Source organism: Nothobranchius furzeri, chromosome 5 (genome assembly GCF_043380555.1).
Source record: "Nothobranchius furzeri strain GRZ-AD chromosome 5, NfurGRZ-RIMD1, whole genome shotgun sequence".
NCBI lineage: Eukaryota > Metazoa > Chordata > Actinopteri > Cyprinodontiformes > Nothobranchiidae > Nothobranchius > Nothobranchius furzeri.
The window spans coordinates 32468501-32486545 of record NC_091745.1 but is presented as its reverse complement, the minus strand read 5'-3'; the positions used below and the strand labels follow the sequence as shown (position 1 = coordinate 32486545).

Below are 18045 nucleotides of genomic sequence, written 5' to 3'. Positions count from 1 at the left end.
TCAAGTCATTCTGTGAGCGGAGCGGTGATCAGGTGAGGATCCAAACACGGGACAGGAAGACAGGCAGACAGGTAGGACATTTAAAGGTTTTAATAATGAACACACTGGACATGGGAACAATGACTCGACATGAAACAAAGAACAGAAGGGGTTTAAATACACGAGGAGCGGGAGCTAGGGTGATTGGGAAACAAGAGGCAGGTGGGAGCAATTAACGGAGACAGACTAAAACCTAAGGGGAGACAGGACAGGGTGTGACAAAATATAAACCCCAACCATACCCATATATTCTGGGAATGCAAGAAAATAAAACCTTTTTGGAACCAAATATACAAGAACATCAAAATAATATTAGGATAATATATTCCACAGACATTTAAATTAATGTACCTAGGATCCATACGGGAAGAAATGGCAAAGGGAGATCAATACCTAATGAGGATACTTATGATAGCAGCCAAGAAGGCAATCTCTAGGAAATGGCTCAGACCGGAGACCCCAACAATAGAAGGATGGAGGACAATAGCTGAAGAAATACAGGAAATGGAGACCTACAGACTAAGACTGAAAGGGGAACAAATGCAAAAACAATGGGCTAAATGGAGACATAATAAGCATATGGTTATGAGAAAATAAATGGCAAGGAGAAACCTGCAGATGGGCCGGCCTTTATTTATTTTATTTTGTTTTATCTCGTCTCGTCTCGTCTTCCTCCGCTTATCCGGGTCCGGGTCGCGGGGGCAGCATCCCAACTAGGGAGCTCCAGGCCGTCCTCTCCCCGGCCTTGTCCACCAGCTCCTCCGGCAGGACCCCAAGGCGTTCCCGGACCAGATTGGAGATGTAACTTCTCCAACGTGTCCTGGGTCGACCCGGGGGCCTTCTGCCGGCAGGACATGCCCGAAACACCTCCCCAGGGAGGCGTCCAGGAGGCATCCTGACCAGATGCCCAAACCACCTCAACTGGCTCCTTTCGATCCGGAGGAGCAGCGGTTCTACTCCGAGTCCCTCCCGAATGTCCGAGCTCCTCACCCTATCTCTAAGGCTGAGCCCGGCCACCCTACGGAGGAAACTCATTTCGGCCGCTTGTATCCGCGATCTCGTTCTTTCGGTCATTACCCAAAGCTCATGACCATAGGTGAGGATTGGGACGTAGATCGACCGGTAAATCGAGAGCCTGGCTTTCTGGCTCAGCTCCCTCTTCCCCACGACAGATCGGCTCAGCGTCCGCATCACTGCAGACGCCGAACCAATCCGCCTGTCGATCTCCCGATCCCTCCTACCCTCACTCGTGAACAAGACCCCGAGATACTTAAACTCCTCCACTTGAGGTAGGACCTCTCCCCCGACCCGGAGGTGGCAAGCCACCCTTTTCCGGTCGAGAACCATGGTCTCAGATTTGGAGGTGCTGATCCTCATCCCAGCCGCTTCACATTCGGCCGCGAACCTACCCAGCAAGAGCTGAAGGTCAGAGCTGGATGAAGCTAGGAGGACCACATCATCCGCAAAAAGCAGAGACGAGATTCTCCTGCCACCAAACTCGACACACTCCACACCACGGCTGCGTCTAGAAATTCTGTCCATAAATGTGATGAACAGAACCGGTGACAAAGGGCAGCCCTGGCGGAGTCCAACCCTCACTGGGAACAGGTAGGACTTACTACCGGCTATGCGGACCAAACTCACGCTCCTCTGGTAAAGGGACTGAATGGCCCTTAACAGAAAGCCACCCACCCCATACTCCTGGAGCGTCCCCCACAGGGTGCCCCTGGGGACACGGTCATAAGCCTTCTCCAAATCCACAAAGCACATGTGGATTGGTTGGGCAAACTCCCATGCCCCCTCCATCACCCTTGCAAGGGTATAGAGCTGGTCCACAGTTCCACGGCCAGGACGAAAACCACATTGCTCCTCCTCTATCTGAGATTCAACTATCGATCGGACCCTCCTCTCCAGTACCTTGGAGTAGACCTTTCCAGGGAGGCTGAGGAGTGTGATCCCCCTATAGTTGGAACACACCCTCAGGTCACCCTTCTTAAAGATGGGGACCACCACCCCGGTCTGCCACTCCCTAGGAACTGCCCCCGATGACCACGCAATGTTGTAGAGACGTGTCAACCATGACAGCCCTACAACATCCATAGCCTTGAGATACCCAGGACGAACCTCATCCGCCCCCGGGGCTCCGCCGCTGTGTAGTTGTTTGACTACCTCAGCAACTTCTGCCCCCGAGATCGGACAGTCCATCCCCAGGCCTCCCAGCTCTGGTTCCTCCTCGGAATGCGCATTGGTGGGATTGAGGAGCTCCTCAAAGTATTCCTTCCACCGTCCGACTATAGCCTCAGTTGACGTCAGCAGCTCCCCATCCCCACTGTAAACAGTGTGAGCGAGTTGCTGCCTTCCTCTCCTGAGGCGCCGGACAGTTTGCCAGAACCTCTTTGGAGCCGATCGATAGTCTTTCTCCATGGCCTCACCAAACTCCTCCCACGCCCGAGATTTTGCCTCGGCAACTGCCACTGCTGCACCCCGCTTGGCTATCCGGTACCTGTCTGCTGCCTCCGGAGACCCACAGACCAGCCACGCCCTGTAGGCCTCCTTCTTCAGCCTGACGGCTCCCCGAACCTCTGGTGTCGACCAGCGGGTACGGGGGTTGCCACCACGACTGGCACCGGCCACCTTACGACCACAGCTAGCAACAGCCGCCTCGACAATCGCAGAGTGGAACAAGGCCCACTCGGACTCAATGTCCCCCACTGCTCTCGGGACGTGGTCAAAGCTCTGCCGGAGGTGGGAGTTGAAGACCGTCTTGACAGGTTCTTCTGCCAGGCGTTCCCAGCAGACCCTCACTATGCGTTTGGGTCTGCCAGGTCTACGCGGCATGTTCCCTTGCCATCTGATCCAACTCACCACCAGGTGGTGATCAGTTGACAGCTCCGCCCCTCTCTTCACTCGGGTGTCCAAAACATACGGTCGCAGGTCAGATGATACGACTACAAAATCTATCATCGACCTGTGACCTAGGCTGCCCTGGTACCAAGTGTACCGGTGGGCATCCTTATGTTCGAACATGGTGTTCGTTATGGCCAAACTGCGGCTTGCACAGAAGTCCAATAACAAAACACCGCTCGAGTTCTGATCAGGTGGGCCGTTCCTCCCAATCACACCCCTCCAGGTCAAGCTGTCATTGCCCACGTGAGCATTGAAGTCCCCCAGCAGGACAATGGAGTCCCCTGATGGAGCACTATCTAGCACTCGTCCCAGGGACTCCAAAAAGGGTGGGTACTCTGAACTGATATTTGGCCCATACGCACAAACAACAGTCAGGACCCGTTCCCCGACCCGAAGGCGCAAGGAAGCTACCCTCTTGTCCCCCGGGGTAAACCCCAACACACAGGCAGAGAGTCTCGGGGCTAACAAAAAGCCAACCCCAGCCCTCCGCCTCTCACCCGGAGCAACTCCAGCAAAGTAGAGTGTCCAACCCCTCTCCAGGTCTCGGGTTCCAGAGCCAATGCAATGTGTCGAGGTGAGTCCGACTATATCTAGCCGGTACCGCTCAACCTCTGCCACAAGCTCCGGCTCCTTCCCCGCCAGCGAGGTGACGTTCCATTTTGTTTTATTATTTATATAATTCTTTTTCGCATTATAAGTACTCAAAAGGAAAAGTTGAATAAGGGTAAGAAAGTCAAGAAGATAGAAATAGAAAGACAGAGGGTTTAGCCGGGGAAAGAATAGAAATTTGAGAAGAAAAAGACAAAGAGTGAAATGAATAAACGTGGAAGAATACAATCAAAGGAAGATCACTAGAAAACCACCAAGGGAAAATGAAAAGAACTCATTATGAAGACGAAAGAACTCGGGAAGAACTTAACACTAAAAATATTATGAATGCTGAGTACGATGGGGAATGCGTTTCTAATGTAAAAGTGTATAAATAAAAAGTAAAAAAAAAAAACATACCACAAGTTGAAGTGCTAAAAGCCTTTATTTAAAAAAAATAAAAGATGTTTGCACTGTTGCTGGATGCCTTTTTTTTTTATTACTGCTAAAAAAAACTACAGCGTAGCACGGTACAGTCGGCATTTCCATCTTTTTTCTGTTTGGTTATTTTTGAGCTGCGTAGTCCCGCCCCTCAAATACCTCTCTGTCTGTGAGTTACCAGACTCTTTCTCTGTGCATAATTAAACCGAGGACGAGTCTGGCAGGCCAGGCTGGAGGTCTCACTCTAATTTAAAAAATACTACTTGCTTGCAACGATTTTTGTATCTTCTGCCCTCTATTGCCAGAAAAAATAAACACCGTCACTTTAATATTAACAATATTAACACGTTTCTTATTCATTTAAATTGTAAATGACAAGTGATGTTTTATTGCAAATAAACAAAAGAAATTACAACAATACAGAAAGAAAGAAATGCATGAATGATTAAAAATAACTTGAAGGACAACTCAGTCACTCTACTTTTTTTAAATGCATTTCTAAAGTATCGGATTCTTAAAATCAAATGACTGAATCGGATTGGGGTGCAAAAAAACGTGATCGGAACATCCCTACTATGCTACAAAGTTTGGTATGCTGTGTGTTTGGGAAAATCATAGTGAGATAACATGTTTTTTCTTTTTTGATGTAGGTAACAGTGGAAGGATTGTCCAAGTCAGCTCTGATAAAGAGCTTGTCACCCAGAGTTATTTTATCCAATCATCTCTTAACAAAGGGGACCAAAATGAGGGTCAACCTTGAAGATCAGAGCCGTCAGAAAGTGTCCTTCACCTTCTCGCAGACAAAGAAGCCTCTTCAGAGTTCGTTCTTCATCCACACTAGTCCTGAAACAGCTGTTACTGAACTTCACTCTCCTTCGTCACAGTTATCGTCAGATAAAGAGGGGAAAAATATGGGGAGAATAAAGCAAAAGCAGACACACTTGGTGTCAGAGACTAACCCAGAGACACACTCTCAATCATCAATCTCTTCTTCAACTAGACTCAAAAAAAGTTTAGCAAATATGCATTTTAAGAAGCAAATTCTTTGTGTGTCTGTGACTGAGGAGAAACCAGCACCTTCTGGATCAGAAGAGCCTCACACCTCTGAACAGCTTCATGCCTCTGAACTGAACATTTTGCCTAAATCAACAGCTAAGATTTACATTGAATTCCCAGGGCTCGAACCACAAAATGTTATCAGCCCCAGTGAAAGGGCTCATATTCAAATTTCTGAGATAAAGGAAGTCCCCAGCCTAAAGAAGTCCTCCATTTCCTCTGGAAAGGATGGTGATAGTTCCAGAAGTACTAATCTCGAAAATAACGTGAACAAAAGGAAAACCAGGTCACAGTCCAGTAGTGTTCCTCTTTGCTCAGAATCCTATGTAGATTTAGCCCACACGTCTTCCAGTCACAAGTCTGATGATTCAAAAAACAGAACAAACACTGATAGAATCAAAGAGAAAAGCTCCTCCTCTAATTCACATGTTGGGGAAAGAGAAAAGAAGTCCTCTAAGCGTTCGGAGAATCATGAAAGGTCTTCTAGTTATTCCAAATCGGAGCGAGATTCTAGAAACATGTCCTCACGCTCGTCTCGAACAGACAGGGATCGCCATAGGTCCAGGTCTAGATCACGATCTAGATCCAGGGGGTCTCGAACAAGTTCATCTCACTCCAGATCAGAGAGATCCAGATGTGACAGAGGATCTCGCTCTGAAAGATCATATTATCATGAGTTTGATCGGCGATTGCACAAGGGTTCTCCTTCCAGAAAGAGGAGACGTTCTCGTTCCCGCACTGACAGAACTTGGTATAGTTCTGACTCTGAAGAAGACCACCGGAGATTGCGGACAAGGACAAATGTGTGCAACCGGTCGTCCAACTACTCAAGCTCCCATAAAGTGTCACAATCATCTTCCCACTCAAAATCAGAGAAATCTATGAAGTCTGAAGATTCTTCTCACTCCTCTGAGTTAAACAAGAAAATGCATTCATCAACGTTTGAGAGGACTTCAAAGCATTATTCAGACTCAGATTCCCAACACAAGTGCTTTCCTGAGTTGGACTCTAGTAACCGCAAATCTAGTGGACATCATAAATCCGAGACCAGCATCATTTCTTCTGCTTCCAGTAATCATTCCCACTCTCAAACACACAACAAGCACCAAAAATGCACTTCCAGTGACTCGGAGGGAGATCATAAAGCAAAATTGCATGCATCTGACAAATGTGCAAACTCTTTAAAGAAATGTGGAGACTCTCGGGGGAATAGCAGTTGGTCAAATTCAAAGAAGCCAACCTCCCATAAAACATCTGTGAGATCTCCTAGACATGTTACACAATCTATTGACTTGGCTCGCAGTGCTGAGAAATCACCACTGGGTGCACTTGGCACAGAATTGTGTTCTGAAGATGAACAAGAAAAGTCGGAATTACGTGAAGGTGAGAATGAACCCAGTGATGTTAAGGAGATGGTCTTATCCACTGACAAACGTTTACAAGGATTTTTAAGTGAAGCAAGGCCAAGGCTTGAATTGGAAAATAAACATACATCAAGTGATAGTCTAAAGCATGGAAGCAGTCCTGAAAATCTGCACAATGTGGTGTCTGATTTAGTCTCAAATAATCAACCGAACGTTTATTTAAATGCTGGCATTCTGAATTCTAACAAAAGTGATGAAAAGTCAATAGGTGTCGAAGACAAGAAAGATGTAGCCTGTTTAGAATCACCCAAACCTTCTCTGGATTTTTTAGATTTACCCATCACACAGGAGGTTCACCAACTCACTAAACCAGAAGAGTCAAATATAACTGCTATGAGTCAGTCTGACACAACTGTGCCATTCCCATCTGAGTTGCCATGTCTTGAAACTGAGAATCAGTTGTCTGTGGATGATTATAAAAAGAGCATCTCTACCACCAGAAAGTCCCGGTGGGATATTGTTGGACAAAAAATATGTGATGGTGACGGTTCAAACAGATCTGCTTGTGCAGAAATGAAGCCTGCAGTGAAAAAGGTGGTATCCATTAGGAAAATAGAGTTCCCTAAAAACAACAACAAACAAGAGTCTTACAGTGAAGAAATTGTTCATTCAGGAGACGCGACACATTCCAGACTAATAAATGAGATGGAGACCTCTGAGCAGAAAGGCTGCTCACACCGCATGTCCTTTATCTGTACAAACGAAGACCAAAGTAAACGTTCACAAGCAAGCACCCACATTTACTCAGAACTTCCTGCTTCTCAGCAATCAAACTCAGATGAGCCTCTCCAAATAAACGAAAAATTTTCACACAATACCTTGGCTGCAGAGATGCAAACCCATATCAGATCTGATGAAAACAAACACAGAGAGAGCACCCACAGCAACAGAAAGAGTAAAATAACACCAGCCACCCAGGATGGGTCAGCGCTACTCAGTGATGACAGTGACAACTCTGCGTATGATTCAGATTGCGAAAAGGCTTTAAAACTGTTTCACTCTGTGGTGGCGATACCAAAGCATTCTTTTCTGATAGAAGCATCAGATCTCAGGGACGAGTCTACACACTCTCCAGTTATCATTTCCAACCAGCCCAACACTCACCAGGTTAGCTCACAGAAAACACAACCAACATCCAGGAGTGGTGTATGTGCGTCTCCAAACAGCAGTGCGTTGTGTCAGTCCCAAAGCAATATGATCGACAGCACCAGTCACTCAGAAGGCTCTGGCTCCAGAAGTGCCCAGCTCTTTGTGGTCAGTCATGTCAGTGAAACCGATTCAACCCACTCGCCTGATAATTCCAGACAGTATGAGGATAGACTCAGGCTGCATGAGGTTGGTAATAACCAGGCACACTTGCATTACCAACATGAGCATTTTCCTGGGTTTGATGGTATAAATGACAAGAATGATTTCAGCCAGGTCCAGGTTTTTTTTCAATCAGAACAGCCTTCAAGTACGTGCCAGCAGCCTGACAGCAGCCACGAGCTGCAGGTAACAAACACGAACCTGACAGGAGCTGTTTCCAGAGAGCAAAGTGGCACAAAATCTTACCTCCATCCACACGATCGGGAACCTTTTACTGAAATCCACCCTGATTCACTTACTAATGACTATGAGGACTACAGCAAAAATGAATCATCGTTGAATCTTAATAAAAGAGCTGCTGAATGCTGTGAGCTTCATCCTACAGGATCATTGAGCTTTGTACAAGCTCATGAAATTAGCAGCAACAGCAGGGGCCCTGCTGTATCTGACCCCCTTCAAGAAAGCAATTTGAGACCCCACAGAGGCAGAGGACCTCCCAAGAAAAGACGTCCAGAAATCGAGTCAGACTCCGACAATGAGGCAGAAGCTGGGCCTTTGGGCAAAAGGGAGCGTCATGCAGATGCTGCTGTTTCTAAGGAAACAGTGGTTAAAGCTGATGGTCTTCGGCCGTCACTGTCTCTGCAGGACTTTCAAGATACAAACAAATGGAAAGAATTGTCCAAAACTAAAACAATGCCCCCCTACTTTGACTTGATTGAGGAGAACCTCTACCTAACTGAAAGGTAAGTCAGTCATTCAGCTAGAATTTACACTAACTAAAACAAATGAGCTTTAGTTCTGAAAGGTTTTATTCAAAATTGCAGAAAGAAGAGCAAATCTCATCGAGACATCAAAAGGATGCAGTGTGAGTGTCCAGTGTTGTCAAGAGAAGATCGCGCAAAAGGAATGTTTGCTTGTGGGGAAGACTGTTTGAATCGACTCCTGATGATTGAATGGTGAGTTTTAGAAATGTAAGAAAATATTGATATTTGAAATATAAAAGCAACAATTTTATTTTATTGTGATTTTACATGCAAACATTTACTGACTTATTTGTGTGTACTTCAGACTCCTTTGACAGCTAGGTGGCAGCAGTTTTTACTGCCTTCATTGTGGTGGAACAATGCTAGCTGTGTCTTGGAAGCATCTAGCCCGAATGTTCCTATTAAATTCAATTCTAAAAAATTTAAATATTGTGTAGCTTTTAGTATCACAGTGTATCTTATCATTTACCCTGTTTTGTGATTTAACATAGCCAGATTATTTCCAATATAAACCCCTTGTGAGGTTTATTATTTATGAGAATGTTGTTCAGTTTGGAAAAAAAATCCAGTGTTTGAAGGGAAATTCCAATTCTAAGTAAAATGTAGTTTTTTTTGCCATTTTTCCTGAAGTTAGATAAGCATTTTATAACCAGCTCAACCATTCTCTTAATCTGGGAGTATTTTGTTTGCTTTAGTTCAGAATAAACAATGTAAGTGAATGGTAACAGCTAAATACTGCACAAGCGACAGCCAGGTACAGCAGCTCTTGCTTCTTTACTCCCTTTTTTATTCTTGTCTTGTGTTGAGTGTTTTTAATGCCCTTAACTTGGGTATATTTTCCCTCAACCGCATAATCCACAGGATTACTTTTGTGTTGTTTGTGTGAAATTTTTTTTACTGTTTTTTTTAACATGTGTGGAACACACTGGGAAATTCCTTCGGCTATGTCCGTTAATCTGTTGTTTACACCAGAGATCAGCTGTTGGAGCTGCAGACACTGGCACTCTTCTCCACTGTAGATCCGAACAAAGAGCAGGACCTAAGCTCCATGAAAGGAAAAGGAGCTATAAACCATATTCACCCTTCGTCATCCCGAATGATGGGAAATGTCCGTTCTCTGCCTAATAAGATTGACAAGCTCACAGGACTGGGCAATAAATCAAAATGTATCTTAATCGAAATTTCTGACTTTTATCGAGATAATTTTTCCCATCCATCCATCCCTCCATCCATCCATCCATCCATCCCTCCCACCAGCATCCCACCCACCCACCTATCTAAGTGGAACATCCACCCACTTATCTGGCAGCAGCCTAAGTCAAGAGGCCCAGACTTCCCCCTCCCCAGCCACTTGGGCCAACTCTTCCGGGGGAATCCCAAGGTGTTCCCTGGCCAGGTGAGAGACATAGTCCCTCCAACATGTCCTGGGTCTTCCTTTAGGCCTCCTCCCGGTTGGACGTGCCTGGAAAACCTCACCAGGAAGGCATCCTAATCAGATACCCGAGCCACCTCAACTGGCTGCTCTCTATGTGGAGGAGCAGTGGATCTACTCCGAGCCCCTCCCGGATGACCTAGCTTCTTACCCTATCTCTAAGGGAGAGCCCAGCCACCCTGCGGAGAAAACTAATTTCGACCGCTTGTATCTGCGATCTCGTCTTTCGGTCACTACCCAAAGCTCATGACCATAGGTGAGGGTAGGAATGTAGATCAACCAGTAAATTGAGAGCTTTGCCTTCTGGCTCAGCTCTCTCTTAACCAAAACAGACCTGTACAACGCCCGCATCACTGCAGATGCAGCACCAATCCTATCCAATTGATCTCGCATGCCAGTTTTCCCTCACTTGTGAACAAGACCCCAAGATACTTAAACTAGTCCACTTGGAGAAGGACCTCATCCCTGACCCGGAGCCAATTCTAGACAACAGCAACTGGAAAGCGTGTTGCTTGGAAAAAGTTTTGTGCAGACATACTTACTACATTTGTGACGGAAAAATTATGTAGTGCACATCTTGCTCTTCAACAAATCTTGAGGGAAGTTTACTCTTTCTAGAAGATTTCCTGATTTCTTTCATTAGTTACAAAAACAAATCTAACATACAAAATAATAAAATACCTCTATGAAAAAAGTTGCTGAAAAAAATCAACTAACTACGGGTGATCAAACGAGTAAAAAAAATAAAACGGTGACTCGATGTGAATTATGACTAAATCTGTTCTAAAATGACTATATACATGCATAAAGTCATTTATTTACTGAAAATAATTATTATTTACACCAGTAGAAGAGATAGAAGTTGCACTGCGTTCTCCTCCTGAGATGCCGGATGGTGGACCAGAATCTCCTCGAAGCCATATAGATGTCTTGCTCCGTGGTCTCACTGAACTCCCACGGGTTTTTGCCTCCGCGACCAGCCAAGCCGCATTCTGCTTGGACTGCTGGCACCTATCAGCTGCCCTGGAGTCCCACAGGCCAAAAAGACCTAATAAGACTCTTTCTTCAGCTTGACGGCATCCCCAACCACTATAAGTTTAGGCCTGCCAGGTCTGATCGGCTTCCTCCCCTACCATTGAAGCCAACTTATCACCAGATAGTGGTCAGTTGACAGCTCTGCCCCTCTCTTCACCCGAGTGTCCAAGACATGCGGCCACAGATCGTTGAATCGACAACAAAGTCAATCATCGAACTGCAGTTTGGGCATAAGCACTAACCACAGTCAGGACCCGTCCCCCACACGAGGTTGGAGGGAGGTTACCCTCTCGTTCACTGAGGTAAACCCCAACGTACAGGCACCGAGATTGGGGGAACAAGTATGCCCACCCCTGCTTGGCACCCCTCAGACGGTGCAACTCCAGAGTGGTAGAAAGTCCAACCCCTCTTGAGGAAACGGTTTCCAGAGCCAGAGCCATGCGTTGAGGTGAGTCCAACTATATCTAGCCAGAACAAAACAACAAAACAAAGGAGATGATTTTAGACTTCAGAAGAAACAGGGTGGAGTCAAACACTGTTTCCATCATGGGAGAAGAAGTGGAGGTGGTTGAGGAATACAAATACCTTGGAGTTCACCTGGACAACAGACTGGAGAAAGAACAGCGAAGCTGTTTACAAGAAGGGACACAGCAGACTGCACTTCTTGAGGACGCTTAGGTCCTTCAATGTCTGTAGCAAGATGCTGCAGATCTTCTACAAGTCTGTTGTCGAGAGTGTAATCTCTTCAGCCATCGTCTGTTGGGGTAGCAGCATCAGAAGCAGGGACCTGAAAAGGCTCAACAGCCTAATAAAAAAGGCTGGTTCTGTTCTGGGGACGACTGTGGAACCACTGGAGGAGATGATGCAAAGAAGGATTCTCCAGAGAATCAAAAAAATGATGGACAACCCTGAGCATTCTCTTCACAAGACTGTCCGACAACGGAAGAGTGCCTTCAGTCAGAGGCTTCTTCAGTTTGGCTGCAACACTGACTGGAGATCCTTCCTGCCAACAGCCACTGTAATATACAACAACTCTTTGATGACTTGATTATTATTATTATTCTGAGCTACTACAGCAATCACTTTCCCTCTGGGATTAATAAAGTATTTTTGAATTGAATTAAATTTAATTGAACTTCTCGACCTCACCCACAAACTCTGTGGTGGGTTGATGGAATGTCACCTCCCCTTCCCCATCAGAGAGGTGACATTCAACGTACCAACAGCTAGCTTTTGTAGCTGATGATGTAACGTACCAAATGGTCAAATTTTCACCAACAAATTAACCAGAAAGTAACCTTTCATTTGCAGACATAAACCCACCATCTGCCTGGCCTCCAAATCCAGAAAGTTCTGCCAGTTCTTGTTACCGAACAAGAAGCCTCAACATTCTCACCCAAGGTCTTATGCAAGACTCCTGCATTCCTCACCTCAAAGTTCCTACGTGACCTTACAACTGACAAGTTGAAATAATCAAACTTGTTAAATGAACGTGTTTAAATCAAATGTTTGAAAAATCTCTGCTTTAATCAATATCTATACTCACACATTATAATAAGATAATTATTAATGTTAACATTCACTTCACATAAGTGTTTTAAAACAACTCATTCACACAAAAGGTTAACCATCTTTGTATCTGAAGGAAGGCCTCAAACGTGTTCAATTCTGATTTGTCAAATTTTTAAGCAATGTGATTTTAATAAAACAGGAATTACTTTCCGATTAATTCAGTTTCCAGCTGACTCCCAATTTGGCAAAATCGGGGAAAAGCATTTTGAAACCATCTCCTCCTTTGACCTCAAGTCAAAAGTCTCTGCGACGCTGCGAGTGATGACAGACACAACAGCTCTTTTAAAAGTTACTACACGCCTCAGACCTCTAACCTGCAGACCCTGGTTGCATCTCATGGCCGGTGAAGCTGAACTCTGAAAGGAAGCTTCTAATCTTTGAGTCTTGTGGTCTCTACGTCCGGTGACTTACCATTCAGGCTGCCTTCCTCCGGACCGCCGGGAGCAACACATGCAAAAGGGTATTGTAGGCTGCACACTGGCGTTGGATGGTTTTTATCAACAAATCTGTAGTTTAACAAACATACAGCCAAATGCTTTTACAACCCAGACTTCACAAATTCTGTCAGATACTTGAGAAAGGTTTTGCTAAGACATCTAGCTTCTATGACAACATCTCATCCATCACATTAATCCACTTCATATCCATTTCATTCATATCTTGTCATGTATAATCATTAGTTTAGGGAAAATAAATAAATTCAGTTTTGTATACTATATACTTGACTTTGTCTGAATTAATACAAAGTGTGTTAATGGTCCCCGAGTAAGTAAAATAACTATAACCTTCTGGTTAAACATTGAAAGATCAGTCAGATTGATATTTCATATTTATATGGAATTATCATGTCTTACTGGTCATCTTAATTAAAATGTAGTCAATCGTCAACTGTACAAGGATCAGACCGCCAAGGTCCCTGCCTTTGGCTACCACCTGACACACAATGCATCTGACCCCTTTGACCCCTCCTACAAGTGGTGAGCTCATGGAAAGGGGGACCCACGTCTCCTCTATGGGCTGTGCACGGCCAGGCTCCATGGGTAAAAACCCGGCCACCAGGCGCTCGCCAATGTGCCCCAACTCTAGGCCTGGCTCCAGCGGGGACCCCCGGTGACCCGAGTCTGGGCGAGGGAACGCCGTTTCCATTTTTATTGTTCTTCATAAGGAGTCTTTGGGCTGCACTTTGTCTGATCCCTCACCTAGGACCTGTTTGCCATGGGTGGCCCTACCAGAGGCATAAAACGTCAGACAATTTAGCTCTTAACATCCGCGGCTGATCTCCATGAAAAGGATGTGATCTGCAATTTCTGATCGTCTTTCAAAGCTGATTACATCAGCTGCCTGTCGGTCCTATTCTGTAACCCACAGAGAACCTGAGAGCAGCATCGCATCCCCCTCCCTTCCCTCACACTGCGCAGGCGCGCAGTGGCAAAAATGTCAACAAATGCGTCTGCCGAAGTTTTACTCCGTGATGTAAACTGAAATTCCTGCAGCAGAAAATACGGCACAGAGGACGCTCGTTAAAATGCGTCAACATGGTGGATTTAATACAAGTTTTAAAGAACAAACCCTGGGTGGTGTGAGGTGAGTTTGTCTCACAGCGGAAATAAACACACACACGAAGAATGAACACTCGAAGGCTGCCGCTCACCAACACTCGTCTGTGTGAGCGTGACAGTCAGGAGGCTAAGTAAATAACCTGTAAAAAAAAAAAAAGTAATCGTGCTAGATAAGCTCGTCTCTGTGGTGAATGACACCAGGTTCTGCCAACTGGGTGCCGATGCAGATCATAAATAAATATAATAATAAAAAATCTCAACACGTAAAGATAAGAATTGTTATTTTTTCAACAATTTAGTCTGACAGTTTTAACATTTTAAATCTGTTAGATTGCTTCTGACAGCAGCTACATTATCTTTCAGTTTTCCTTCTGATTAAATCGCGGCTGCAGCTAGGGTTGCAATGATCATAAATTTTGGTGACACGATGATAGTCTGACAAATAATCACAGTTTCTCAATTACCATGATTATTTTACATGAATTGATTTCACATTTGTATTAACATATCTATCACACACACATTCTATAAATTATTGACAAAACGTGTGATTACATTCTATAAAAGTTTTGTACCCCTGAAATATCTATTGTTCCTGAAACTTAGAAAAAGCCACTACTACTGATTTGCAATGTTGCTGTTTTACCTCCACAAATAACACAAGCCTGGAGGAGTTCTGCTGTGTGATGGAGTTGCTAATGTTAACAGTTAGCTTCTACTAGTCGAGACCTTCTGTGCTGTTTCCTGGATGCTAAACAAACAGCCAGTAACAATGTGACATAGATCTCTCAGGATTTTTTAGTGCTAGAGTTTCACAGTATTTTCTATCAGAAGCTAAAGTAGGAGATTGGTGTAGGGGACAATTTTCATGTTCAGCCTGCATGAAACACCCAGTGCCTGATTATAATCAGAAATAATCATTAAAAATTTATTTCAGTGAACCACACCTTTAAAGTTGGAAATATTGGAGAAATATGAATACACACTAATTAATAAGCATGAAATGAGTAAATAAATACACAATTCTTGATTTTAAAATGTGGTACAATGTACAAAACTCGTGTTTACAGATTAACCCTTTAGGCGCCATAGTTTTTTCAGTAAAATATGAATTTTTTATATCACTATTTAAAGAGCTTGTAGCTTAAATCTGGTTAGAGATAGAGGAATATTGTAAATTAGAAGAATCTAAAGTATGAGCCAAATTTTGTGATAGGATCAAATTCACTCATAATTTGCATATTGTGACCTCATCAGGTGGCAGCCTTATTGGATTGCATCACATTTGCAGATTTTTGTTATTTTTTTATGTTTTTTCTTAGTGTTGTTATTGTTTATGATATATATATATATAATATTTATTACTTTATTGGTATTTTGTTATGTTTACTGCGTGCGTATCAATCAAGAACACTGTTTTTGGTGCTTCAGCGTCATGAACATATTTCACTCATCCCTTCTTTGGTTTATTTGTTTTATAATAATCCTCAATCTCAGGCTTTTCCACAAGCCCCGTGCAGAACTGAATGGCAATGAAAGCTTTCATTTCTGGGACAGTTACATCGTACCAGTCATTATATCTGGAGATAGATTTCAGTTCCTCCCTCTCTAAATACTGGTGACCATATCGGTTAGTTTCAATTGTGATGAGGGTCCAGAATTCCTCATCCAAAAACACTGACACAAAATAAATGTGTTCTGAATTTGACAGATCCCTGTCTCCACAGTATCCAACTGGCTCATCAAAATGCCTGATCCACTTGGAATACTGTTCCGCTTCTCCCAAACTAACCCAGCCATCATCATTATTATTGTCTTTGAGGCTGTGTTGGGCCACCCCCTGCTAGCAGTGATTTTTTTCCCCGCGGCTCCTCCCCCTCCTGCTGCAATTCCCGCGGTTTACACCCCCCGGGGCTGAATCGATCACCAGCGGAGTTTTCACCGGCCCATCATCACCACCACATCCCCCCGGCACGGTCTGTAGTCGTCATTGACTGATGGGCGAGTTTTCTTAGGACTGGAACAAGGCAGGATGTCTTCCACAGGACTGGAACCTACTCCTGGACCAGGCTGAGGTTGAAGAGGTGCTGCAGAATCCCACAGAGCTGCTCTGCACAGGCCTTCAGTTCCCTGGGGCTGACACCATCTGGACCCGCAGCCTTGTTCCTGTTCAGTCTCTCCAGCTGCCTCTTCACCTGACTTCTAGAGACAGGTAGGTGGGAGGGGGAGGTAAATGGGGCAGCAGCATCTCCTGACTTGGTTGAAGACAGATTTATAGAACCAGAAGAGTCCATGACTGCGTTAGAGGACAAAAGAGCTGGCGTGTGACCGGAAAATGTTGGATCAGAGGAGGATGGGATGTCTGATTGGCTGGGGACAGGCAAGGAGGATGCTGGGTTTGTTCCTGATCCGAACCTATTGAAGAACTTGTTCAGTTCATTGGCTGTGTCCAGGCTGCCATCTGTGCAATCCTTCTTCTGCTTGAAGCCTGTCATCTTCTTCATCCCTGACCACACATCTCTGATATTGTTCCTCTGTAGTTTGTTCTCCAGCTTCTTCCTGTATGCCTCCTTGCTGTCTCTGATCTTGATCTTCAGTTGCTTCTGTATACTCCTCAATAATTCCCTGTCTCCCTCCTTGAAGGCTCTTTTTTTCCTCATTTAGTAGATTCTTCAGCTCACTGGTGATCCAGGGTTTGTTATTAACGAAGCATCTCACTGTTCTGGTGGGTATGATGTTGTCCACACAGAAGTTTTTATAGTCAGTGACACATCCAGTCATGGCATTGATGTCCTCTTCATATCCTTGGCAGAGAGGCATCCAATCTGTGGTCTCAAAACAACACTGCGGGGCTTCTTCAGCATCCTGTGACCATTTTCTCACAGTTCTTCTTGTCACAGGTTGCCTCTGAACAAGTGGTTTGTATTCTGAGCAGAGAAAAACAAGATTGTGATGTGATTGTCCCAGAGGAGGTCTTGGTTTGGATATGTATGCATTCTTTACATTTGCATGACACAAATCCACTGTCTTGTTTTCTCTGGTGGAGCAGCTGACAAACTGTTGAAATGTTGGAAGTGTAGCAGAGAGCGAGGCATGATTAAAATCACCAGATATAGCCACAAATGCATTGGGGTGCTGGGTTTGTGGCTTAGCGACAACAGAACTGATTGCATCACATGCATTTTCAGCAATGGCTGAAGGTGGTATATAAATGGTTGCCAAGACAACACTGGTGAACTCTCTTGGCTAATAATATGGGTGACAACTTACTGCCAAGAGTTCAACATCTGGGCTTCAGAGACGACATTTCACTGAAATATGACCTGGATGGCACCATCTGTTGTTGACGAGCACTGCCACTCCACCTCCTTTTCTTTTCCCGCTCCTCTTCAGATCTCTGTCTACTCGTACAGTCAGGAATCCTTGCAGAGAGACGCTGGAATCGGGGATATGGTCCTGCAGCCACATCTAACTGAAACACATAATACTACACTGCCGATACTCTGGCTGAGTCCTTGAAAGGGCTTGGAGTTCATCCATCTTGCTGGCCAGTGATCTCACATTGCCCATTATGATCGATGGAAGAGATGGTTTGAATTTCCTCTTTCTCTGTCTCCGTTTTGCTCCCACTCTGCACCCACGCTTCTTGCGTTTTAGCTCATTTGGGATTTGTGGCTTCAGTTGAGGTATTATTTCAGCCTTTCCAATGTTGATCAGCTGCTCCCGATTGTAAACCAGCTTGTTGCCATGGTTACGCATCATAACAAATGCTCAAAAAGTGAAAAAAGCTTTAAAAAAATAGCAGTAAAAATCCTCCAAGCTTCATAGCACCAGAAACAAAAAAGTAAAATGTCCACAAAAAAAATACCGTTCCTCCCGAGAAACCAAAAGAAAAATGTCCAAGAAAAGGCAACACTTAA

General features: G+C 44.7%; 1 protein-coding gene and 1 long non-coding RNA gene across 7 annotated transcripts in view; one reads left to right on the top strand and one right to left on the bottom strand.

The window, feature by feature from the left end:
* Positions 1–18045, bottom strand: part of LOC139070014 (uncharacterized) — a 162856-nt gene that overhangs the window by 69694 nt on the left and 75117 nt on the right. The window lies entirely within an intron of this gene.
* setd2 (SET domain containing 2, histone lysine methyltransferase) overlaps positions 1–18045 on the top strand; it is a 111781-nt gene that overhangs the window by 56737 nt on the left and 36999 nt on the right. For all 6 annotated transcript variants that reach the window (XM_070551558.1, XM_070551559.1, XM_070551560.1 and 3 more), the window contains 2 exons: positions 4626–8506; positions 8588–8719. In XM_070551558.1, the coding sequence (XP_070407659.1) occupies positions 4626–8506; positions 8588–8719 (4013 nt within the window). The remainder of the gene's footprint in view (positions 1–4625; positions 8507–8587; positions 8720–18045) is intronic.